At 40.3% G+C, this 20,719-nt stretch overlaps 1 protein-coding gene across 1 annotated transcript in view; it reads right to left on the bottom strand.

Annotated features, from left to right (window-relative positions):
* Window positions 1-20,719, bottom strand: part of zgc:110366 (uncharacterized protein LOC550476 homolog) — a 117,412-nt gene that overhangs the window by 33,814 nt on the left and 62,879 nt on the right. Inside the window, exon 4 of the mRNA XM_060830240.1 lies at window positions 5,669-5,760. Coding sequence (XP_060686223.1) covers window positions 5,669-5,760 — 92 coding nt within the window. The remainder of the gene's footprint in view (window positions 1-5,668; window positions 5,761-20,719) is intronic.

Genomic DNA, 20,719 nt, shown 5'->3' with positions numbered 1-20,719 from the left:
AGTAAGAGTCTGATTCTTTGCAAATTATTCTGACCAACAATTCACCTCATAGATCTCCTTTTGACAAGTGGATCTTGTGGTCTGATGGATATTGGCCTGCTTATGCACAAAGTAAATTTATATTGCATTGTATGATTTAACTCTCTAGTCATTGTAAAAGTGTTTTATCTGACTTACTGTAAGCTAAACCACTGGGGAGCCACTAGTGATATGAGGAATATTGATTTAAAGAAATGAATAATTGAGTGCATTTTAAGAGTGAAGTTCTATAAAAATTCATCAACAGTAATATCTTTAAAACAAATGAAGCATGGCTGACACTTATCAGAAAAAAACAAGGTAGACAGTCTTTGAAATTAGCGTAGCAGATTTAATTCGTTTACAAACTTTTCACAATGTGCCTCCTCAGGTAAAAATGAACTGTGACACTTCACTAACCACTAAAACTTGGCATAATGACTACGTGAGATTTCATTTACTAACATGGTGTTTGGCTCAGAGGAACTGGCAAAAAATGTAAATCCTCAAAATTGGATACCCATGGATACTTGTTCCTTGGAAACTAGCCGCGAGTTTTTGATGTTTCTCAGGTCAAAACCACCTTGTGGGAGCCTCGAGGGTTACCTGATCTGACAATCAAGCTTGTTGTGGTTCTGTTCGCTGAGCTGGAAGTTTTTGCTGCAAACGTTTCGTTCCCTGGCTAGGGAACATCATCAGTGCTATTGGAGCCTCCTGTGAAGCGCTGCTTTGCTGTTTCTTCCGGTATTTATAGTGGTTTGTTCTTGCCGCTTCCGGGTGTCAGTTTCAGCTGTAGTAGTTTGTATGTGGGGTCCAGGTCGATGTGTCTGTTGATGGATGTTCTTGCTGTTTCCGGGTGTTCGTTTCAGCTGTAGTGGTTTGTATATGGGGTCCAGGTCTATGTGTCTGTTAATGGAGTTTGTGGATGAATGCCATGCCTCTAGGAATTCCCTGGCTGTTCTCTGTCTGGCTTGTCCTATGATGGTAGTGTTTTCCCAGTCAAATTCATGTTCCTGGTTGTCTGAGTGTATGGCTACTAGGGATAGCTGGTCGTGTCGTTTTGTGGCTAGCTGATGTTCATGAATGCGGATTGTTAGCTGTCTTCCTGTTTGTCCTATATAGTGTTTTGTGCAGTCCTTGCATGGTATTTTGTAAACTACGTTGGTTTGGCTCGTGCTGGCTATTGGGTCCTTTGTTCTAGTGAGTTGTTGTCTGAGTGTGGAAGTTGGCTTGTGTGCTATTATGAGTCCTAAGGGTCGCAGTAGTCTGGCTGTCAGTTCTGAGACGCTCCTGACGTATGGTAGTGTGGCTAGTCCTTTTGGTTGTGGCATGTCCTCGTTCCGTGGTCTATCTCTTAGGCATCTGGTGATAAAGTTCTGTTTTTGGCGAATACCTTGTAGTTTACAAACGTAGTTTACAAAATCTTCAAATCTTCAACCAGACTTTAAACAATCAAGCTTCTCCAGCTTTGTCTTTGGCATCTAGGTTAACTATATTAGACAACAGACAATAGACAATAGGTGCAGGAGTAGGCCATTCAGCCCTTCGAGCATGCACCGCCATTCAATATGATCATGGCTGATCATTCCTAATCAGTATCCGCTTCCTGCCTTATCTCCATAACCCTTGATTCCACTATCTTTGAGAGCTCTTTCCAACTCTTTCTTAAATGAATCCAGAGACTGGGCCTCCACTGCCCTCTGGAGCAGAGCATTCCACACAGCCACCACTCTCTGGGTGAAGAAGTTTCTCCTCATCTCTGTCCTAAATGGTCTACCCCATATTTTTAAGCTGTGTCATCTGGTTCGGCACTCACCCATCAGCGGAAACATGTTTCCTGCTGCCAGAGTGTCCAATCCTTTCATAATCTTATATATCTCAATCATATCCCCTCTCAGTCTTCTAAACTCAAGGGTATACAAGCCCAGACGCTTCAGTCTTTCAGTGTATTAAACAGACTTGCCAAATAACTTGATTGACTAGATAATTGTGACCATCTGTCCTTGAAGTGATTTTTTTAATGTACCAAGTAACAATTTTTACTGCTACAAAATAGATTTTAAAAATTTTCAGTAAGGAGATAGAGAAAACAAAGCTTCTCTGACAGCTTTCAGTAACCAAATTTAACATGACTAACCGGGCATCATAAATAATGAGGTAGTAAAACTATATTTCTTACTTGGAACTGCCTGAACTCCCTGTCCATCACAAGCCCATTCTACGTGACCCAATACAGCTTGGTGTGTTTCAGGCAGAATAAGATGGATAATTTGAGTAGAGAGATCTTTTGGGTGATTTTGACTGAATGGCACAAATCCTAAACATCACAGTTACCCCTACTGACACTGCATTCTCTTACTAAAGGGTGATCTTTAGGGACTGCAAGATAATGCTGTTATTTCTAGGAATTTGTAATTCTTCTAAATTCATAAGCAGGGAACAGATTGGCATGATAAGCATGTGGTTTTTCTCAGAAACAATAAAATTTAGTTTGCTTGAGGATCTGCAACCCAGTAGATTGAGGGTAAAAATATTTTGAGATTTATTTTGAAAGCATAAACGTAATGCAGGGTGTTCATTATCAGTAAGTTTCTGCTGCGGATCTTCATATAACTGAGCACAACCGAACTGCAGCTTTTAGAACACGTGGAACAGGGATTTGGAAGTACTTCTTTTCTTTTACCATTAAGATGTTATAATGCAAAGTGCAATGAAGATTGATGTAAAAGTTGTCGCAATGTTTAATGATTGGGAGCAAGCTCCTCCCAGTCATTAAAATGAATGCTGCTGTGCTTCAAGGAAGCTTCATGGTGTCTTTGTTGTATTTTCTCTTTGTCCCGACCGAGATCACTGGCCATTTAAAAGTTCAGTATGCAGAATCTAGCTTTTGCTGACTTGCAGAGATCTTTAAAAGTTCTTGTCAAAGTCTTACTGCCATAGTTTGTAGAAAGCTGAGCTGACATTGCCTGATCCAGTTTCAGATCTCCTCATCAATGGTCGCCTTTTGAGCAAGGTGGCTTCCAAGACATGGAAAATAATCACTATATTGCATCGTCTCCCCTTGAACATATGGCAGCTGGAGTATTTAACTGACTAGATCTGGGTTGATATGAGAGTTTTGTTTTGGAAATATTCAAGGATAGGCCAAGTTTCTTGTGTGCAGAATTTAAAAGAAAGAGGATGATTTGAAATTCAGCACAAAATGAACACTGACACAGCTAAATACTGCAGGTCATGTATGTCTTTGGTAGTGTTTAGTTTGGCATGAAGATGACTCAGGTTAAAGTAGTTTTAATCAGATGATATTTAATATTCACACCAGAAGATAGTTTATCTTTGATGAGGTGAATAAATACTGTTAGGTAAACTGTAAATAATATGAGGGCAACCAAACAGTCTTCCTTAACACCAGTCCAGATTTTGAAGGTGTCTCCCACTCAAAACAACTGTAGTCACATCCTCATGAACTAATTGCAGGATTGTGATGGATTTTCTTGGACATGCAGATTTCTGAAGAACAACCCACAGACCGTCCTGATTTACCAAGTCAATGCTTAGATCAGATAATAACTACAATGGAGAGTTCCTGGTGTTGTTCTTGACATTGTTCTTGGAATTGCCTGTCAGCAAAGAGTATGTAATTGATTCATCTGAAAGGTCTAAAACCATACAATGACGCTGACAGGATTTCCTTAGCCACAGGAAGTAGGTGACCAGGAGAATGCACATCAGGATTTTCTCTGCTATGGATAATAGGGAAATATTTTGATAGTTTCTACAGGATAATTTATCTCCCTTCTTGAAGTTAGTTATAACCGTTGCATTCATGAAATTAGTTTATTTTTCCTCCCAAATATGCAGGATGAGTGCTTGCAGCGTTGATTTGAAGCCTTCAGCTGGCATACCATTGGGCTGCAGGCTTTGTTAATTTTCATCCGCTTGATTGCTTGCTGCAGTTCTCCTATAGATGGTGGGCCATCTATGGATTGTACAATAGCGTTCTAGAGGATAGCCTAAGAGTATCAGCTAACACTGTGTATTCACAGTGGATGAATTTTTGGAGAGCTCATTCCAGTACTGAAAGATGGCATAATCATCCTTAAGAAGAGAGACACCATCCTGTGGGCAAAAGGGTTTTGTTTATTTCACCCTGGTCTACGCATCAACTCAGTAGCTCCAAAAAAGCTTTGCATGTTGTGGCAGTCAATGTACTGTTTGACGTCTCAAGCTTTCTCTTCCTACCACTTATTTTTAAGCTCTGAATTTGTCTTTGGGCATCAACTTTATGCTGTGAGAATTCTGCCTTCTTTGGGTTTTCTGACAGGCAATGAATGTTGCCCATTTTCCCTCCAGGATATCACATACTTCCACATTAATTTTGTTGAACCAGTCCTGGTGACAACAATGATCAGGTCAGAGCTGTTTGGTACAGCTGACTTAATTTGATTCCACTGTTCTGGAATTGAGTTGTGCGTACAGACTCTCCAGAATGACTTTGAACAGCTTTTGCCAAAAGACATTTTCTCTTCAGTTAGAATGCCTTAGGGCTAAGATGTTGATCTTTCTTCTCTTGTACTTTTGGTTCTGCAGTGTCCCTTTGCTGAGTGGAAGTTCATTATTAATCGAACAAGTTGATGATTGTGAAATATGGGGCTGCAGTGGCCACTGTGGAGATCTGACTGAGTAATTGCAGCTGCATTACTGCTTCTGGGAAGCTGTCACTTCAGATTAATAGCATTTCTAAATCTTCAAAGCAGAGTCAAAATGGAGAAAAAGTTTCAGAAGCACTGACCTAGATATTTGACTTGAACAATTACATGACCCAGGAGGTGCTGATGCATTGACCTACTATACTTTCATGCGGTTTTGTATTTGATTGTTATTTTGGCATTAGATGGTGTTTGTTTTATCAACGCCATGCTGAGAATACTTCATCAGCAGGAAGACATAATTTGCATTGGCATTTCCCACCTTATTTTTCCAAATGGTTCTTCTGGGGATATTAGAGACATTAGTGGGATTCATTGGTTTGTGGGGGTGGGGTGGGGGGGGGAATGCGGTTAGTAGCATAGTATTAATGTCAATAGTCTAGTAATTCAGAGACTCAAATTTATTCTTTGAGGACATGGTTTCAAATCCTATCATGGCAGCTGGTGTAAGTAAATTCAAATAATAAAATACAGACATGATGGGCTGATTGGCCCCTTTCTGTACTGTAAAATTATATGATTCTATGAAAACTTGCAATTCAAAGGGCTTCAGTAACTCCAACAACACTCAAGAAGCATGACACCATCCAGGACAAACAGAATTCTTGACTGGCATAACATCATTATCTTCAACATTCTTCACCCCCTATCAGTGTATAAGTTGTGACAGTCTCTATCATCTGCAAGTTGTACTGCAGCAATCCACCAAAGCTCTTTTATCAGCACCTTCTAAATCTACAACCGTGTACAACCTCTGAAGTTTGCTTGAGGATCAGGGAGTGTTTACATAGAAGTTTTGTCCATGGATTAAATTGGCAATATACAGTAATAAGGTAGAATTTAAGTGGTCTGTGGTAGGAGGGAACCTGACAAGCTTTCTCTCATTAAACCCTTGCATGTTTTCCTGCATTACAAATATTCAAAATGCTGCAGCCTCTCACCTGATTGACATGTGGGATGATGTCACAATCTTCCTTCAGCTGCTCTAAATGAGAAATGAGGAAATTGCTCACGCCAATGGATCGACATATCCCTATGAGAAACAAGTGCCAGAGAATTAGTTACATGTCAGAGGATATCCTGAATTAAACTACTTTCAGGATTGAAAAGATGCAGCTGCAGCAGTGTTTGGAACAATAGAAATTTTCAGAGAAGAGCAAGAACTCAATGTGTAAAGGTCCAAGTAGACACTATACTTTAAATGCCTGTGCCATCAAAAACCCTTTAGGAAATAGTTTTCTAATACAAACATACTGCAGCTTCCTGATGAATCATGCTAAGTGCTGGGAAAATCTAATGAGGCATAAGCACAAAAAAAAATTAGAAATGCATCAGCATCAAAAGAAGGAAACTGTTTTGTGTACTTGCCAAATTTATACGCAACTATAAGGAACAAATGAAATGAACAAGCAAGGACAAAGAGTTCCTAACAATCACAAATATATTGGCTCTGTGTCAGTACTGATTGTGCTGGAGCTTCATGTAATATACAGCAAATCTAAATAAGTCTAGCATTAACAGCCAACTATTAAGGTTAAAAGTTTAATTATAAACAAAGAGGCCAGGAGTTATAACAGTAGTTTGACTTTTAGTCTTAAATAGTATTAATAAAGTCAAAGCTCCATTTTTTCCCCAAAAGATTGTTAAAATACAAGTTTTGTTCGCATTAATAAACTCTAATAAATTTCAATGACACTACTTTTAAAACATAAAATTCTCGAGAATGCGAGTGTTCCAACAATTCAGCAATATGCTGCACATTACAGTATCAAACGGCAGAAAGTCATTTGCAAAGTTGCCTATTTACTTCAATGCATTGAGTAGATATTTTGGTTTATAGGCTCAAGAATATTTTGATGTCAACGCAGTGATAAGATGTCACCGGACTCAAATAATTAACTTTGCATTCTTCCCACAGATGATGCCAGACCTGTTGAGTTTCTCTGAGAATTTTATGCTTTTATTTCAGATCTCTAGTGGCCGCGGTTCTTTGTTTTATTTTCAGTGATTACCTTTTTTTTAAGATTAGATTAGATTACTTACAGCGTGGAAACAGGCCCTTCGGCCCAACAAGTCCACACTGACCCGCCGAAGCGCAACCCACCCATACCCCTACATTTACCCCTTCACCTAACACTACGGGCAATTTAGCATGGCCAATTCACCTGACCCGCACATTTTTGGACTGTGGGAGGAAACCGGAGCACCCGGAGGAAACCCACGCAGACACGGGGAGAACGTGCAAACTCCACACAGTCAGTCGCCTAAGTCGGGAATTGAACCCGGGTCTCAGGCGCTGTGAGGCAGCAGTGCTAACCACTGTGCCTTTATCAGGACTGGCAAAGTTTCTTCCTCAAATCATTAACTTACTTTTCTCATTCAGGTGTCTGTAGCTTTCCAGTTTAAGTTAAAATGTTTTGATATCGCTGCATAATCATATTGATATACAATATTCATGTTTGCCTTTCTGAATTTATAATGATAACCAATCGTTGTGCATTGCATAAAAGAAACTCACCACTAAATTCACAGCAGGCAGGCATGACTGAATTATCTTTATTTACATCTGTTCAGTGGAACAGAGGTTAGTTCTTACCACATATTAAGAATGTGGTAACAATTTAAAGGAAACAATTTATACATGAAAATGTAAAATTTATATGAATGTAAATTCTCAGATTAAAATATGACTAAATCAACCTAAACAGATAGGACCATATTTCCATAGTAATCAAATGTAAAAAAAAACTCTATCACCATGTCATTAACAAAAATATCATCTATTCATAAAAAGTATTAACAGGAACAATTTATATTTCCTTCCTGCATACTTTGTGTTTTGAAGAAAGATCACCTGAAATGTTAACTCTACTTTCTCTCCACAGATGCTGTTTGAGCTGTTACATGTCCCGAGAAATTTCTGTTTTTCCTTTGAATTACCTTGTTGGCTTCTTTCTTTTTCTTCCTGGGAGTGTCTTTCCATTTTCATCAACTCGATTCTGCTCTCTTAATCTGAATTTTGACTTCTAATGATTGAGACTGTGATGGTTATTGATTCGTCTTCACAGAATCCCTACAGTGTACAAAGTTAAAAATCACACACAGGTAGTTGTGATGAAGGAGCGGCGCTCCGAAAGCTAGTGTGCTTCCAATTAAACCTATTGGACTATAACCTGGTGTTGTGTGATTTTTAACTTTGTACACCCCAGTCCAACACTGGCATCTCCAAATCATCCCTACAGTGTGAAAGCTGGCCAATCAGCCCATTTAGTCCAGACTGACTTTCTGAAGAGCATCCCGCCCAGACTGACCCCCTCCCTACCTTATCCCTGGACCCAAGGCTACTCCACCTAGCCTGTACATCTTTAGACTGTGAGAGGAGACTGGAGTAGCCAGAGGAAACTCACGCAGACTCAGGGAGAATGTGCAAACTTCACAGAGACCTGAGGCTGGAATCGAACCAGGGTCCCTGGCTAAGCACTGAGTCACCATGCCAACCTGTTTAAAACAAAACCATGATTTACTTTTCTCTAATGATGAACTGTGCAATACAGTAAAGTCCTCACACTCATGAAGCTGCCATTTGAAAATTTGCTTATCCGTGTAATACTTAGTGTACCTTTCCAGCCACTGCCACCACAATGCTAACTCATCTGTGGTCTTTTGGGTGTAAATGTGTACATTGAATGGTGGCATTTTACCATATGTCAGCAAATTTTGAGTTTCTTTTTGATTTTCACTTTGAGAGCTAGCAGGAGTATCTTGTTAAGATTTCAGTTTTAAAGCAAATTATCTGCATAATATGAATGGAGTCTGGCTCCAATCTTCATGAATATGTAAATGATCTCTTTACAACAAAGCCAAACACATACTTCCCCATATCATTTCAGTGATTTTCACCCTGACCTTTGGACTAGCATTAAATTTCCTACATTTTATGTTGGTATATCATAACTCATCTTCACCTTGTCTTGCTTTTGTCTCACTTTGCTATTGATGTCAGGTCTTAGCAAATTAAATCTTGTCCTGGGAACAGGTTCAAACAATATTTTGAAAGTTAAGCAATCTGTTGGAGACTATGGCATCATTCTGTACAAGAACAGAAAATTCAGCTTGTATCAAAGAGACACATGGGAATTCGAGTCACACAGCATAGAAACAGACCATTACTGCATAACTTGTCAGCTAGCAAATACTCCTGCAAAGATCTCTGCACAATTTGTACACTTTTTGCATCACCATTCGATGCTGGGCGCTTTAATGGTATCAGTTTATGTATGACTTCATTCTTATTCAGAAATATGTCAAGCTGTACTGGCTTAGTAAGGAGTATGGCATATTGTTTAGTATTGAGATATACATAAACCAGGAAGGTTCGATACTGATCAATACGCTGTCTCAGCAGTATAGCAGTGAACATTCCCAAACAAACCACATTGATCTTTGGAATGAGAGAAAGCACTACTTGGTCTCCTGTTCTTAATCACTATCTGAGTGATCTAGATCAGTAAATTGTGTGTGGTGACTGGATTTTGATGTCAGACTTCCCATGGTTGAACAAAAGTACATCTAGGCTTCAGATAAAGAATACTGATAAAGTCAAAGCAAATAAGCAGATAAAGCTGAGCAATTGCTAAAGGGATGTCATGATTTGGAGATGCCAGCGTTGGACTGGGGTGTGCAAAGTTAAAAATCACACATTAGTTATATTCCAACAGGTTTAATTGGAAGCACACTAGATTTCAGAGCAATACTCCTTCACCAGGTGGTTGTGGATGTCAGCAGCCATGAAACTCGGCCTCAGTGGGAATTAGGGCCTTCCAGTGAGGCAGGAGAGCACAGCATTCAGTTTTCTCAGCTGTTGTTGTTTGATGTTCATCTTTTCTGTTACTCACATGTTGAGCCCATGATCAAATAATTATGCATACTCTTCAAAGTTCGAAGAATTCCTGATATGTTAATTCCTGTTTTTACTTATTTTGTTAAGCTTGATCAGCATCTTCTTGAGACTTGTAAAATCTGGCAGTAAGGTCACTGAGTCAACATCAAATGCACGTTCTCCCCGTGTCTGCGTGGGTTTCCTCCGGGTACTCCGGTTTCCTCCCACAGTCCAAAGATGTGCGGGTCAGGTGAATTGGCCATGCTAAATTGCCCGTAGTGTTAGGTAAGGGGTAAATGTAGGGGTATGGGTGGGTTGCGCTTCGGCGGGTCGGTGTGGACTTGTTGGGCCGAAGGGCCTGTTTCCACACTGTAAATCTAATCTAATCTAATCTAATCTAATTAAATGTCAGATGCCACAGTCAATAGTTGTGTAGACTGCAGTAAAAATCTACATTACAAATGCAGCTGACATTATCATAATTTAGAAATTAAATCACAGTAGTACTTCCCATGGAATTTCAGATAGAAAAATAAACAAATTAAGAAGGAAACTACCTTGTTTATTTGTTAATAAAACATTTGAGGACTCTGATTGTATTTGTGAGTTAAATCTTTTAAATCATTTATCAAACAAGGTAGCATAACAATATATTAAGAGTGTACAAATCTGCATAGTGTTCATATTGTGTAGGCATAGAATATCTTGGTCAGTACTTAGGTCACAATAGCAAGTGAGGCCTCTGCATTGGAACTAGTAAAACTACGTGACAACTGAGTCTCTATGGGTCTTATACCTCGTTTAATATATGTTCATAGGTTCTGAAATTTGGGGAGTATCAATCAGAATGATCTTTGTTTAAATTGGGATCTACTTTTTTTTTCAATAATTTATAAAACAAGGATGCAAAGGCATCTCTTTGGAGATTGAACCCTCTAAAAGAAATTCCATGATTGAATTCATAGATATATACAGCACACAATCAGACTCTTTTGTCCAACTTGTCCATACCAACCAGATATCTTGAATTAATCGAGTCCCATTTTACCTATGTTCCTCTAAATCATTCCTATTCATATGCCCATCCCGATGCCCTTTAAATGAGACAGACAAGTGCTGCAACCGACAGGGTACCCTTCATTGTTCAGTATTTCCCAGGAGCTGAAAACCTACGCCATGTTCTTCGTGACCTGCAACACATTGTGAATGAAGATGAGCACCTCACCAAGACCTTCCCCACACCTCTACTGCTGCCTTTAAACAACTGCCAAACCTCAAACAGATCACTGTTCGTAGCAAGCTGCCCGGTTTTCAGGACAACTCCATACAACCTTGTCACGGTAGGTACTGCAAGACGTGTCAGAGTGTGGACGTGGATACCACATTACAAATGGGGACATCTCCCACCATGTATGTGGCAGATACTCATGTGACTCAGTCAATGTTGTCTATCTTATACGTTGCAGGCAAGAATGTCCTGAGGCATGATACATTGACGAAACCGAGCAAAGGCTACAGCAATGGATGAATGGGCAGTGCACAACAATTAACAGACAGGAGTGTTCCCTCCCAGTTGGGGAACACTTCAGCGGTCCAGGACATTCAACCTTGGGCTTCGGGACAGGCAGCAGCGAAAAGTGGCCAAGCAGGGGCTGATAGCTAAGTTCCATACCCATAGGGAGGGCCTCAATTGGGACCTTGGGTTCATGTGATGCTACAGGTGACCACCATTGCACAATGCACACTCAGACACTCCTATACACTCATAGAGACACAGACACACACTCCCACACTCAAACATGCATCCTTTCAGAGACTTAGACCACTCAACACTCACGCATATACATATACACACTCTCTCACAGATACTCAACCCCCCACCCCAGACACACACACATTCCCACACTCACACATGCACACCCTAACAGACTTAAGACACTCTACACTCACATACACATACATATACATATACACTCTCTCACACTCACAACCCCCAACCCAGACAGATAGACAGACATGCACACAAAGACCCACATGCACACATATACATATGTTTGTGGGGTGAATTTGTACTTGTAGAGTTACATTTACTTTGCTCAAAAACTGCATGAATTCATGTAAAACTCTGTTAGCTCACTTTTTAAGATTAGAATCAGTCTAAACATTATGGCACAGACAGAGAGCACAGGGGGCTAACACCTTCAACACATTATCTAGCTAACATCAATTGTTACAGTTAACCTGAGAACGCAACTTTTTAAAAAATGTTCTGTGATTTACACATGAAAGAAGTGAAACTATCATGGTATGTTAACAGATGAAAGACTCAACAGACAATCAAGGTATTTTTCAATGTATAATTTCAGTTACATCACACTGTAAACTTTTGCTATAAACTCTGTGCCTTACAATTTTGTCCTCCACAACCACCTGATGAAGGAGCGGTGCTCTGAAAGCTAGTGTTCTTCCAAATAAACCTGTTGGACTATAACTGGTATTGTGTGATTTTTAACTTTGTACACACCAGTCCAACACCGGCATCTCCAAATCACGCCCTGTAAAATGTTGTAATTATATCAATCTCCACACTTCCTCTGGCAGCCCACCCAGACCCTTACATGTAACACTACGGGCAATTTAGCATGGCCAATTCACCTAACCTGCACATCTTCTGGACTGTGGGAGGAAACCGGAGCACCCGAGGGAAACCCACGCAGACACGGGGAGAATGTGCAAACTCCACCAAGACAGTCACCCAAAATGGGAACTGAACCCAAGTCTCTGGCGCTGTGGAGCAGCAGTGCTAACTACTGTGCCAACGTGCCACCTCAGGTCACCCTCAGCCTTCGACCCTCCAGGGAAAACGGCCCCAGCCTATTCAGCCTCTCCATATAGCTCAAACCCTCCAACCCAGCCAATATCCTTGTAAATCTTTTCTGAACCCTTTCAAGTTTCACAACATTCTTCCTACAGCAAGGAATGCAGAATTGCACACAGTATTCCAATAGTGGCCGAACCAATGTCCTCTACAGCCGTAGCATGACCTCCCAACTCCTATACTCATTTCACTGACCAATAAAGGCAAGCATACCCAATGCCTTCTTTACAATCGTATCTACTTGCAACTCCACTTTCAAGGAACTCTGACGATTCTTTAACAAGGTTATTCTGTCCTTGGATTTTTTTATTCTGCTAGGGCCTTTCATTCTTTTTCTCTTTCCTCTGCTTTTAATCAAAATTCAAAGTTTCATTTTTTTCTCTTTCTTTTTCTTCTGCCTCTAACTCAAGCTGCTTCATTTTCAAGCAAATTTTAACCATCTCCAATGATTCCGATGGCATTTCCAGCAAATTTAAATGAAAAGCTTTTGCTGTAATTATCTCTCCTTTTCTTAATGGACAAAGGTAACTCCAACTCCAGCTTAACCACCAATTCCAACAGCTTTGCCTTATTCGCCTTTTGGAATACCCCCAAAGTCACTTATTCCACCACTGGAAAATTCTTAGTGACTGAAAGAGCCATTATTACACCAAGCACTTTTTAAACTAACTGAATTCAACACCTGAAACAAAAGGCACTGACACCTACCACTCGCTACCTTTGAGTCTAACAACCCTAATCCCAAGTTGGAAGTATAGAATAAATCACGCAAAGAGCCCCAATCTGTTATGGACCAGACCAGACCTACTCAAAACATTTTAAGAAGGTAGCCCTGAACCTAACTTTTCTAGTTGTTTTAAGCAGATGAAAAGTGAATATTCCAGGAGTGACACAGCTGGTCAAACTACTCAGGTTTAAACAAAACAGAATTTATTTAAACATGAACAAAAGAAAATCGAATTTAGAATAATATAAATATTTGAAAACCCAACCGACACGAAAACACAACTTAACTAAGAGCTGTTCTGATTTCCTGCAAAATCCTATAAACACACCCCTTAGCAAAAGGTAAATTCAAACACAGGTTCCTCTAGGAGAAAGATGTCACAGAGAGACAGGATAAGCACGGGACTGTTTGTTTGGGTCCCCAGCTGAAAACTAACCCAAAACTAGGGAAAAACCTAACTGGAAGAACCGGCCACACCCCTTTCATTGTACAAGTGTTTTTAAAAAAACCGAAAGCCTTTTCTGATTGCTGAATTAGACAGCATCTGTTAGCCATTATTAAAGCAGCCAGTTCAGACATTTTGGCAACTCTGCCATTATGTCCTCTCTGAAAAAAAACAAGGACAGAACAACCTTGTTAAAGGAGCAGCGTCATCACAGGAACTATGTACCTGCACTCCACAGTCTCTTTGTTCAGCAATAGTCCCCAGGACCTAGGTCCAGCCCTGATTTGCCTTTCCAAAATGCAGCATCTCACATTTAATTAAATTAAACTCCATCTGCCACTCCTCAGCCCAATGACCAATCTAATCAAAGTCCCATTGTACTCAGAGGTATCCTTCTTCACTGTTCACTACACCTCCAATTTTAGTGTTATCTGCAAACATACCTCCTATGTTCACATCCAAATCATTTATACAAATGACAAAGCAATTAAATCTCTTGCAATGAATGTGTGTCTGAGATTCTCCAGATAATCTTAACTTAATCTGACTATCAGAAATTGCCACCATTGAGACTGGAGGAGCCTTCAACTGGACAAGATACTGCTTGACTCAGGTGAACTGATAGCACAGGATCCTATAATATCATTAGGACTTTGATTTCATTTTGACCTCCTACAGCTGTCTTGCTAAGTGAAATGTAGTGTGCAGGAAGAAGAGGTCCTTAGGTTAAATGTTAATTTTCTTCAGTGGGCCCAAAAAGGAGTAAGAGTGCTCCTTTGGCAGTTTAAAAGACCTCTGTTGGTGCAGGATCTTCTACACGATCCCTCGCTGAGTGTTTTGATTGTAAAACTTCTGATGTGTGAATCATACACAGGAACCAAGTATAACTTGATGAATTGTGACCATTAATGTATTTATCCTTATGACCTGCAGGTAGTAGGTCCTTTGGTGAGTTTAAATCTCTGATTCAAGTAAGCACTTGAACACAATAATAAATGATTTGTACTGATAATATGGTTGCAAAATTAATTTCACACTATAAATCAAAATCTTGACCATTGATTCAGTGGCATCTTGATTCAGCTTACTTGTTGGAACTGTCTCAACATCATCCATGGACATACAGTCAATGTACAGACAGGTCTTAGTGGAGTGAAAAAGGATCATAGGGGCCAGCAGCAGTCCGCACTACTGCTTTGGAGAAAGGAGAAGAGCCCTTGCTCCATATTAGGGTAAGTAAAATAACAAAAGCTTACTGTTCTTTGGTGGCATCTACTAAATAATGCTTTAAACATTATTAGTCAGGCTGCTGTAAATTTCAAATAAATTATATATTGGAGATCTTGCTAAATGAAGCAATGAGGTATTAAAGTTGCAAATAACCATTTGATTAGCAGGGTACCCCATGTGATCACAGAAATTGGTGCTCAACTTATTTTTCACTGAAATGTAGAGTTCAACTGGGAGCCATTTCTTCTTGTATGAGTTTTCACCAATCCTACTTCTCTCTCCCGCTTTCAGAAGTCTCTGAAAACCTACCTCACCTATAAATCCACTCCTCAGATCTTAACTCTCCTGCAGACGGTATCCAACCCTGTTTTTGCCTGTAAACCATGTTGGAATGTGTTTTTCTTTTCATTACTGGCACTAGATAAATGTAAAATATTCATTATTTCACCATATGCACATTAGCCATGGCAATCACATCAATGAATACAGACAGTACAATTCTTGCAAACTGTCCTTTTCTTAGATCTATAAATTGCCTATTATCGGGTTCTGGTGAAAAAGGAAACATTACAACCAGAATTCTTTGTGATCATTTTTTTAAAAATCTGAAACCCAGTATAAATCAAATAAAGACAAAATAAAGATATTTGACAAACACTAACAGTTAGGTTATAAAATCAATGTATTGAGTTATACTATTTCGTTTATTTGATGCAGCAGACATGCCCCAGCCATATTGTAACTAGAAGAAAAGGTGTATCACAAGGAGAAAATCATTTCAAATGTTCCACTGCAAAGGAGACAGGTATCCATGGGAATTTTACTGGTTACCTTCGGGGAACAATCCATTGCATGGGAAATGAATAGCGAAGTTTCTCTCCATTTGGATATGATATGCCTGTTCCAACTGTAAGCATTATTTTATCTTAATTTAGTGTGCCTTGCATCTGGCAGATTTATTGCTTTTTCAAAATACTTTCCCATTCCAAAGTTTTTTCTTCTTAAACATCACACATTTTTTTCTTATTCACTTTGACTGCTGAAAACATTTAGTTAACTATATAGTTCTGTTCCAGATCATAGACTTTGTTCTCAAAATTTCTAAGAATTGTATACATTGGCAACCTTCTTTTTAGTTAATGGAGAGACAGGGATTCCCTCTTCACATTATGGAAATGTAACCTTTTGCTTCATAAGTCCCAAAGCTATTACCAAAGCTGCAGCAAAATTACTGCTGTCCAAAATTAAGTTGCAACCATACATCAGCGTCAGATTTATTCATACAAATTCTGGGTAACAAGAAAGACTCAGACTTATATAGTGCCAAAATCCCAGAGCATTAACAATAAATAAAGCATCACTGTTGCGATCTAGAAAACATGGCAGCCAATTTGAGCAAAGCAAGCGTACATGAACAGCAATGTAGTAATGACCAACTAATTGATATTTAATATGTTATAGACCCAGACAGACCCCTCTCATAACAGTCTAAGAAGGTAGCCCTTTCATTTTTTAAAGGGGATGTAAAGTGGATATTCCAGGAGTGTTGCAGCTGGTGAAACCACTCAGCTTTAAGCAAAACAGGATTTATTTACACACTTGGGTCAAAACATGAAAAAGAAAACAGAATTTAGAATAAGTTGACTATTTGGAAACTCAGAAGAAAGTGAAGGGCTTATGCCCGAAACATAGATTTTCCTGCTCCTCAGATGCTGCCTGATCTATTTGGATATATCTCAAAATTGCAACTTAATGAAGGAGCTGCTCCAACACCCACAACATCCCCAAAACACACCCCTTTGCAAATAGTAACTTCAAACTCAGGTTTTTACAGGCAGGAGAGATTTCAGAAAGAAGAGTCAGGCAAGAAACATTTGTTGAAACATGGAACCTTTTTTCACAGTAACAGCTTCTCTGCTACCAGCAGTTTCTGACTGCCTGCTAAAACAAACCAAATTAGAAAATAACCTGGGAGAACTGGCCACTCCCCTGCCATTGTTCAAAGTAGCCATTTCCAGACATATTGGTGCCTCTGCCTTTACGGCCCCTCTTGACAAAAAAAAGGATAAAATAACCTTCAAAGGGGCAGCACCGTCACAAATGAAACTATTAAGAGATGCATTTTGCTAAGAAGTAGTTTGCTTGAAGTTCCAGGAGTGTTTCTTTTAGCCCAGTAGAGGGTAGGAATAACCTATCTATAATCACTTTCCTCCTCAGGCTCGTCATAGGTTGTGCAGTATATGGTTGAGCAACCTTAGCTTAACAAGTGATGGTTACGTGGAAACATAGATGAGTGCCAGTTAATGGCAATGCCACTGAGGGAGTTTCAGATGTGGTGTGTGAACATTTTCCAGTGGAATCTTTTGGATTGACACTTCATTAGATGCAGCATAGCATTCTCATAAGTATCAATCTGATTTTGAATTAAAGGTGGTTAAAATCATTTTGCGTCTGATAATTTAGCATTCCAAATGCATTTCTGAAATCCCACATCACCTTAACAACATCAAACAAGTTTATAATTAATTAAGAGCACAAATAATTATGAAGTTTCAATTGCCATTTGCTTGGTTGTCAATCTGCACAGAGATTATTTTCGAAACTTACAGTAAACATCAATTATTCAAATGTCATAGAGATGTACAGCATGGAAACAGACCCTTTGGTCCAACCCGTCCATGCAGATCAGATATCCCAACCCATCTAGTCCCACCTGCCAGCACCCGGCCCATATCCCTCCAAACCCTTCCTATTCATACACCCATCCAAATGCCTCTAAAATGTTGCAATTGTACCAGCCTCCACCATATCCTCTGGCAGCACATTCCGTACACGTACCACCCTCTGCGTGAAAAAGTTGCACCTTAGGTTTCTTTTATATCTTTCCCCTCTCACCCTAAACCTATGCTCTCTTTTAGATTACTTACAGTGTGGAAACAGGCCCTTGGGCCCAACAAGTCCACACCGACCAGCCGAAGCGCAACCCACCCATACCCCTACATATACCCCTTACCTAACACTACAGGCAATTTAGCATAGCCAATTCACCTGACCCGCACATCTTTGGACTGTGGGAGGAAACCGGAGCACCCGGAGGAAACCCACGCAGACACGGGGAGAACGTGCAAACTCCACACAGTCGCCTGAGGCGGGAATTGAACCCAGGTCCCTGGCGCTGTGAGGCAGCAATGCTAACCACTGTGCCACCGTGCCGCCCATTTTTTTCTCTAGTTCTCTCTAGTTCTGGACTCCCCGACCCCAGGGCAAGACTTTGTCCATTTATCCTATCCATGCCCCTCATAATTTTATAAACCTCTATAAGGTCACCCCTCAGCCTCTGATGCTCCAGGGAAAACAGCCCCAGCCTGTCCAGCCTCTCCCTGTAGCTCAAATCCTCCAACCCTGGCAACATCCTTGTAAATCTTTTCTGAACCCTTTCAAGTTTCACAACATCTTTCCGATAGGAAGGAGACCAGAATTGCATGCAATATTCCAAAAGCGGCCTAACCAATGTCCTGTACAGTCGTAACATGACCTCCCAACTCCTGTACTCAATACTCTGACCAATAAAGGAAAGCATACCAAATGCCTTCTTCACTATCCTATCTACCTGCGACTCCACTTTCAAGGAGCTATGACCACTTCCAAGATCTCTTTGTTTAGCAACACTCCCTAGGACCTTACCATTAAGTGTATAAGTCCTGCTAAGATTTGTTTTCCCAAAATGCAGCACCTCACATTTATCTGAATTAAACTCCATCTTCCACTTCTCAGCCCATTGGCCCATCTGGTCCAGGTCCTGTTGTAATCTGAGGTAATCGTCTTTGCTGTCCACTACACCTCCAATTTTGGTGTCATCTGCAAACTTACTAACTGTCCCTCTTATGTTTGCATCCAAATCATTCATGTAAATGACAAAAAGTAGAGGATCCTGCAACGATCCTTGTGGCACTCCACTGGTCACAGGCCTCCAGTCTGAAAAACAACCCTCCACCACCACCCTCTGTCTTCTACCTTTGAGCCAGTTCTGTATCCAAATGGCTAGTTCTCCCTGTATTCCATGAGATCTAACCTTGCTCAGTGTCCCATGGGGAACCTTGTCGAAGGCCTTACTGAAGTCCATATAGATCACACTTACTGCCGTGCCCTCTTAAATCTTCTTTGTTACTTCTTCAAAAAACACAATCAAGTTTGTGAGACATGATTTCCCATGCACAAAACCATGTTGACTATCCCGAATCAGTCTTTGCCTTTCCAAATACATGTACATCCTGTCCTTCAGGATTCCCTCCAACAACTTACCCACCACCGAGGTCAGGCTCACTGGTCTATAGTTCCCTGGCTTGTCCTTACCACCCTTCTTAAACAGTGGCACCATGTTTGCCAACCTCCAGACTTCCGGCACCTCACCTGTGACTATCGATGATACAAATATCTCAGCAAGAGGCCCAGCAATCACTTCTCTAGCTTCCCACAGAGTTCTAGGGTACACCTGATCAGGTCTTGGGGATTTATCCACCTTTAACCGTTTCAAGACATCCAGCACTTCCTCATCTGTAATCTGGACATTTTGCAAGATGTCACCATCTATTTCCCTACAGTCTATATCTTCCATATCCTTTTCCACAGTAAATACTGATGCAAAATATTCATTTATTATCTTCCCCATTTTCTGTGGCTCCACACAAAGGCCGCCTTGCTGATCTTTGAGAGGCCCTATTCTCCCCCTAGTTACCCTTTTGTCCGTAATATATTTGTAAAACCCCTTTGGATTCTCCTTAATTCTATTTGCCAAAGCTATCTCATGTCCCCATTTTGCCCTCCTGATTTCCTTCTGAAGTATACTCCTACTTTCTTTATACTCTTCTAAGGATTCACTCGATCTATCCTGTATGTACCTGATATATGCCCCCTTCTTTTTCTTCACCAAACCCTCAATTTCTTTAGTCATCCATCATTCCCTATTCCTACCAGGAATATACTTTCTCTGAATTCTTGTTATCTCATTTCTGAAGGCTTCCCATTTTCCAGCCGTCCCTTTACCTGCGAACATCTGCCTCCAATCAGCTTTTGAAAGTTCTTGCCTCATACCGTCAAAATTGGCCTTTCTCCAATTTAGAATTTCAACTTTTAGATCTGGTCTATCCTTTTCTATTACTATTTTAAAACTAATAGAATTATGGTCCCTGGCTCCAAAGTGCTCCCCCACTGACACCTCAGTCACCTGCCCTGCTTTATTTCCCAAGAGTAGGTCAAGTTTTGCACCTTCTCTAGTAAGTATATCCACACACTGAATCAGAAAATTGTCTTGTACACACTTAAGAAATTCCTCTCCATCTAAACCTTTAAAACTATGGCAGTCCCAGTCGATGTCTGGAAAGTTAAAATCCCCTACCATAACCACCCTATTATTCTTACAGATAGCTGAGATCTCCTTACAAGTTTGTGTCTCACATATTATCATACAATCCCAATAAGGTGATCATCTCTTTCTTATTTCTCAGTTCCACCCAAATAACTTCCCAGGATGTATTCCCAGGAATATCCTCCCTTAGCACAGCTGTAATGCTATCTCTGATCAAAAATGCCACTCCCCCTCCTCTCTTGCCTCCCTTTCTATCCTTCCTGTAGCATTTGTATCCTGGAACATTAAGCTGCCAATCCTGCCATCCCGGAGCCATTTTTCCATAATTGCTATGATATCCCAGTCCCATGTTCCTAACCATGCCCTGAGTTCATCTGCCTTCCCTGTTAGGTCCCTTGCATTGAAATAAATGCAGTTTCATTTATTAGTCCTATCTTGTCCCTGCCGACCCTGACTGTTTGACTCACT

The sequence above is a fragment of the Hemiscyllium ocellatum genome, chromosome 9, assembly GCF_020745735.1.
Source record: "Hemiscyllium ocellatum isolate sHemOce1 chromosome 9, sHemOce1.pat.X.cur, whole genome shotgun sequence".
Lineage (NCBI taxonomy): Eukaryota > Metazoa > Chordata > Chondrichthyes > Orectolobiformes > Hemiscylliidae > Hemiscyllium > Hemiscyllium ocellatum.
The sequence above is the reverse complement of the archived record's forward strand: the minus strand, read 5'-3'. Positions and strand labels throughout refer to the sequence as shown.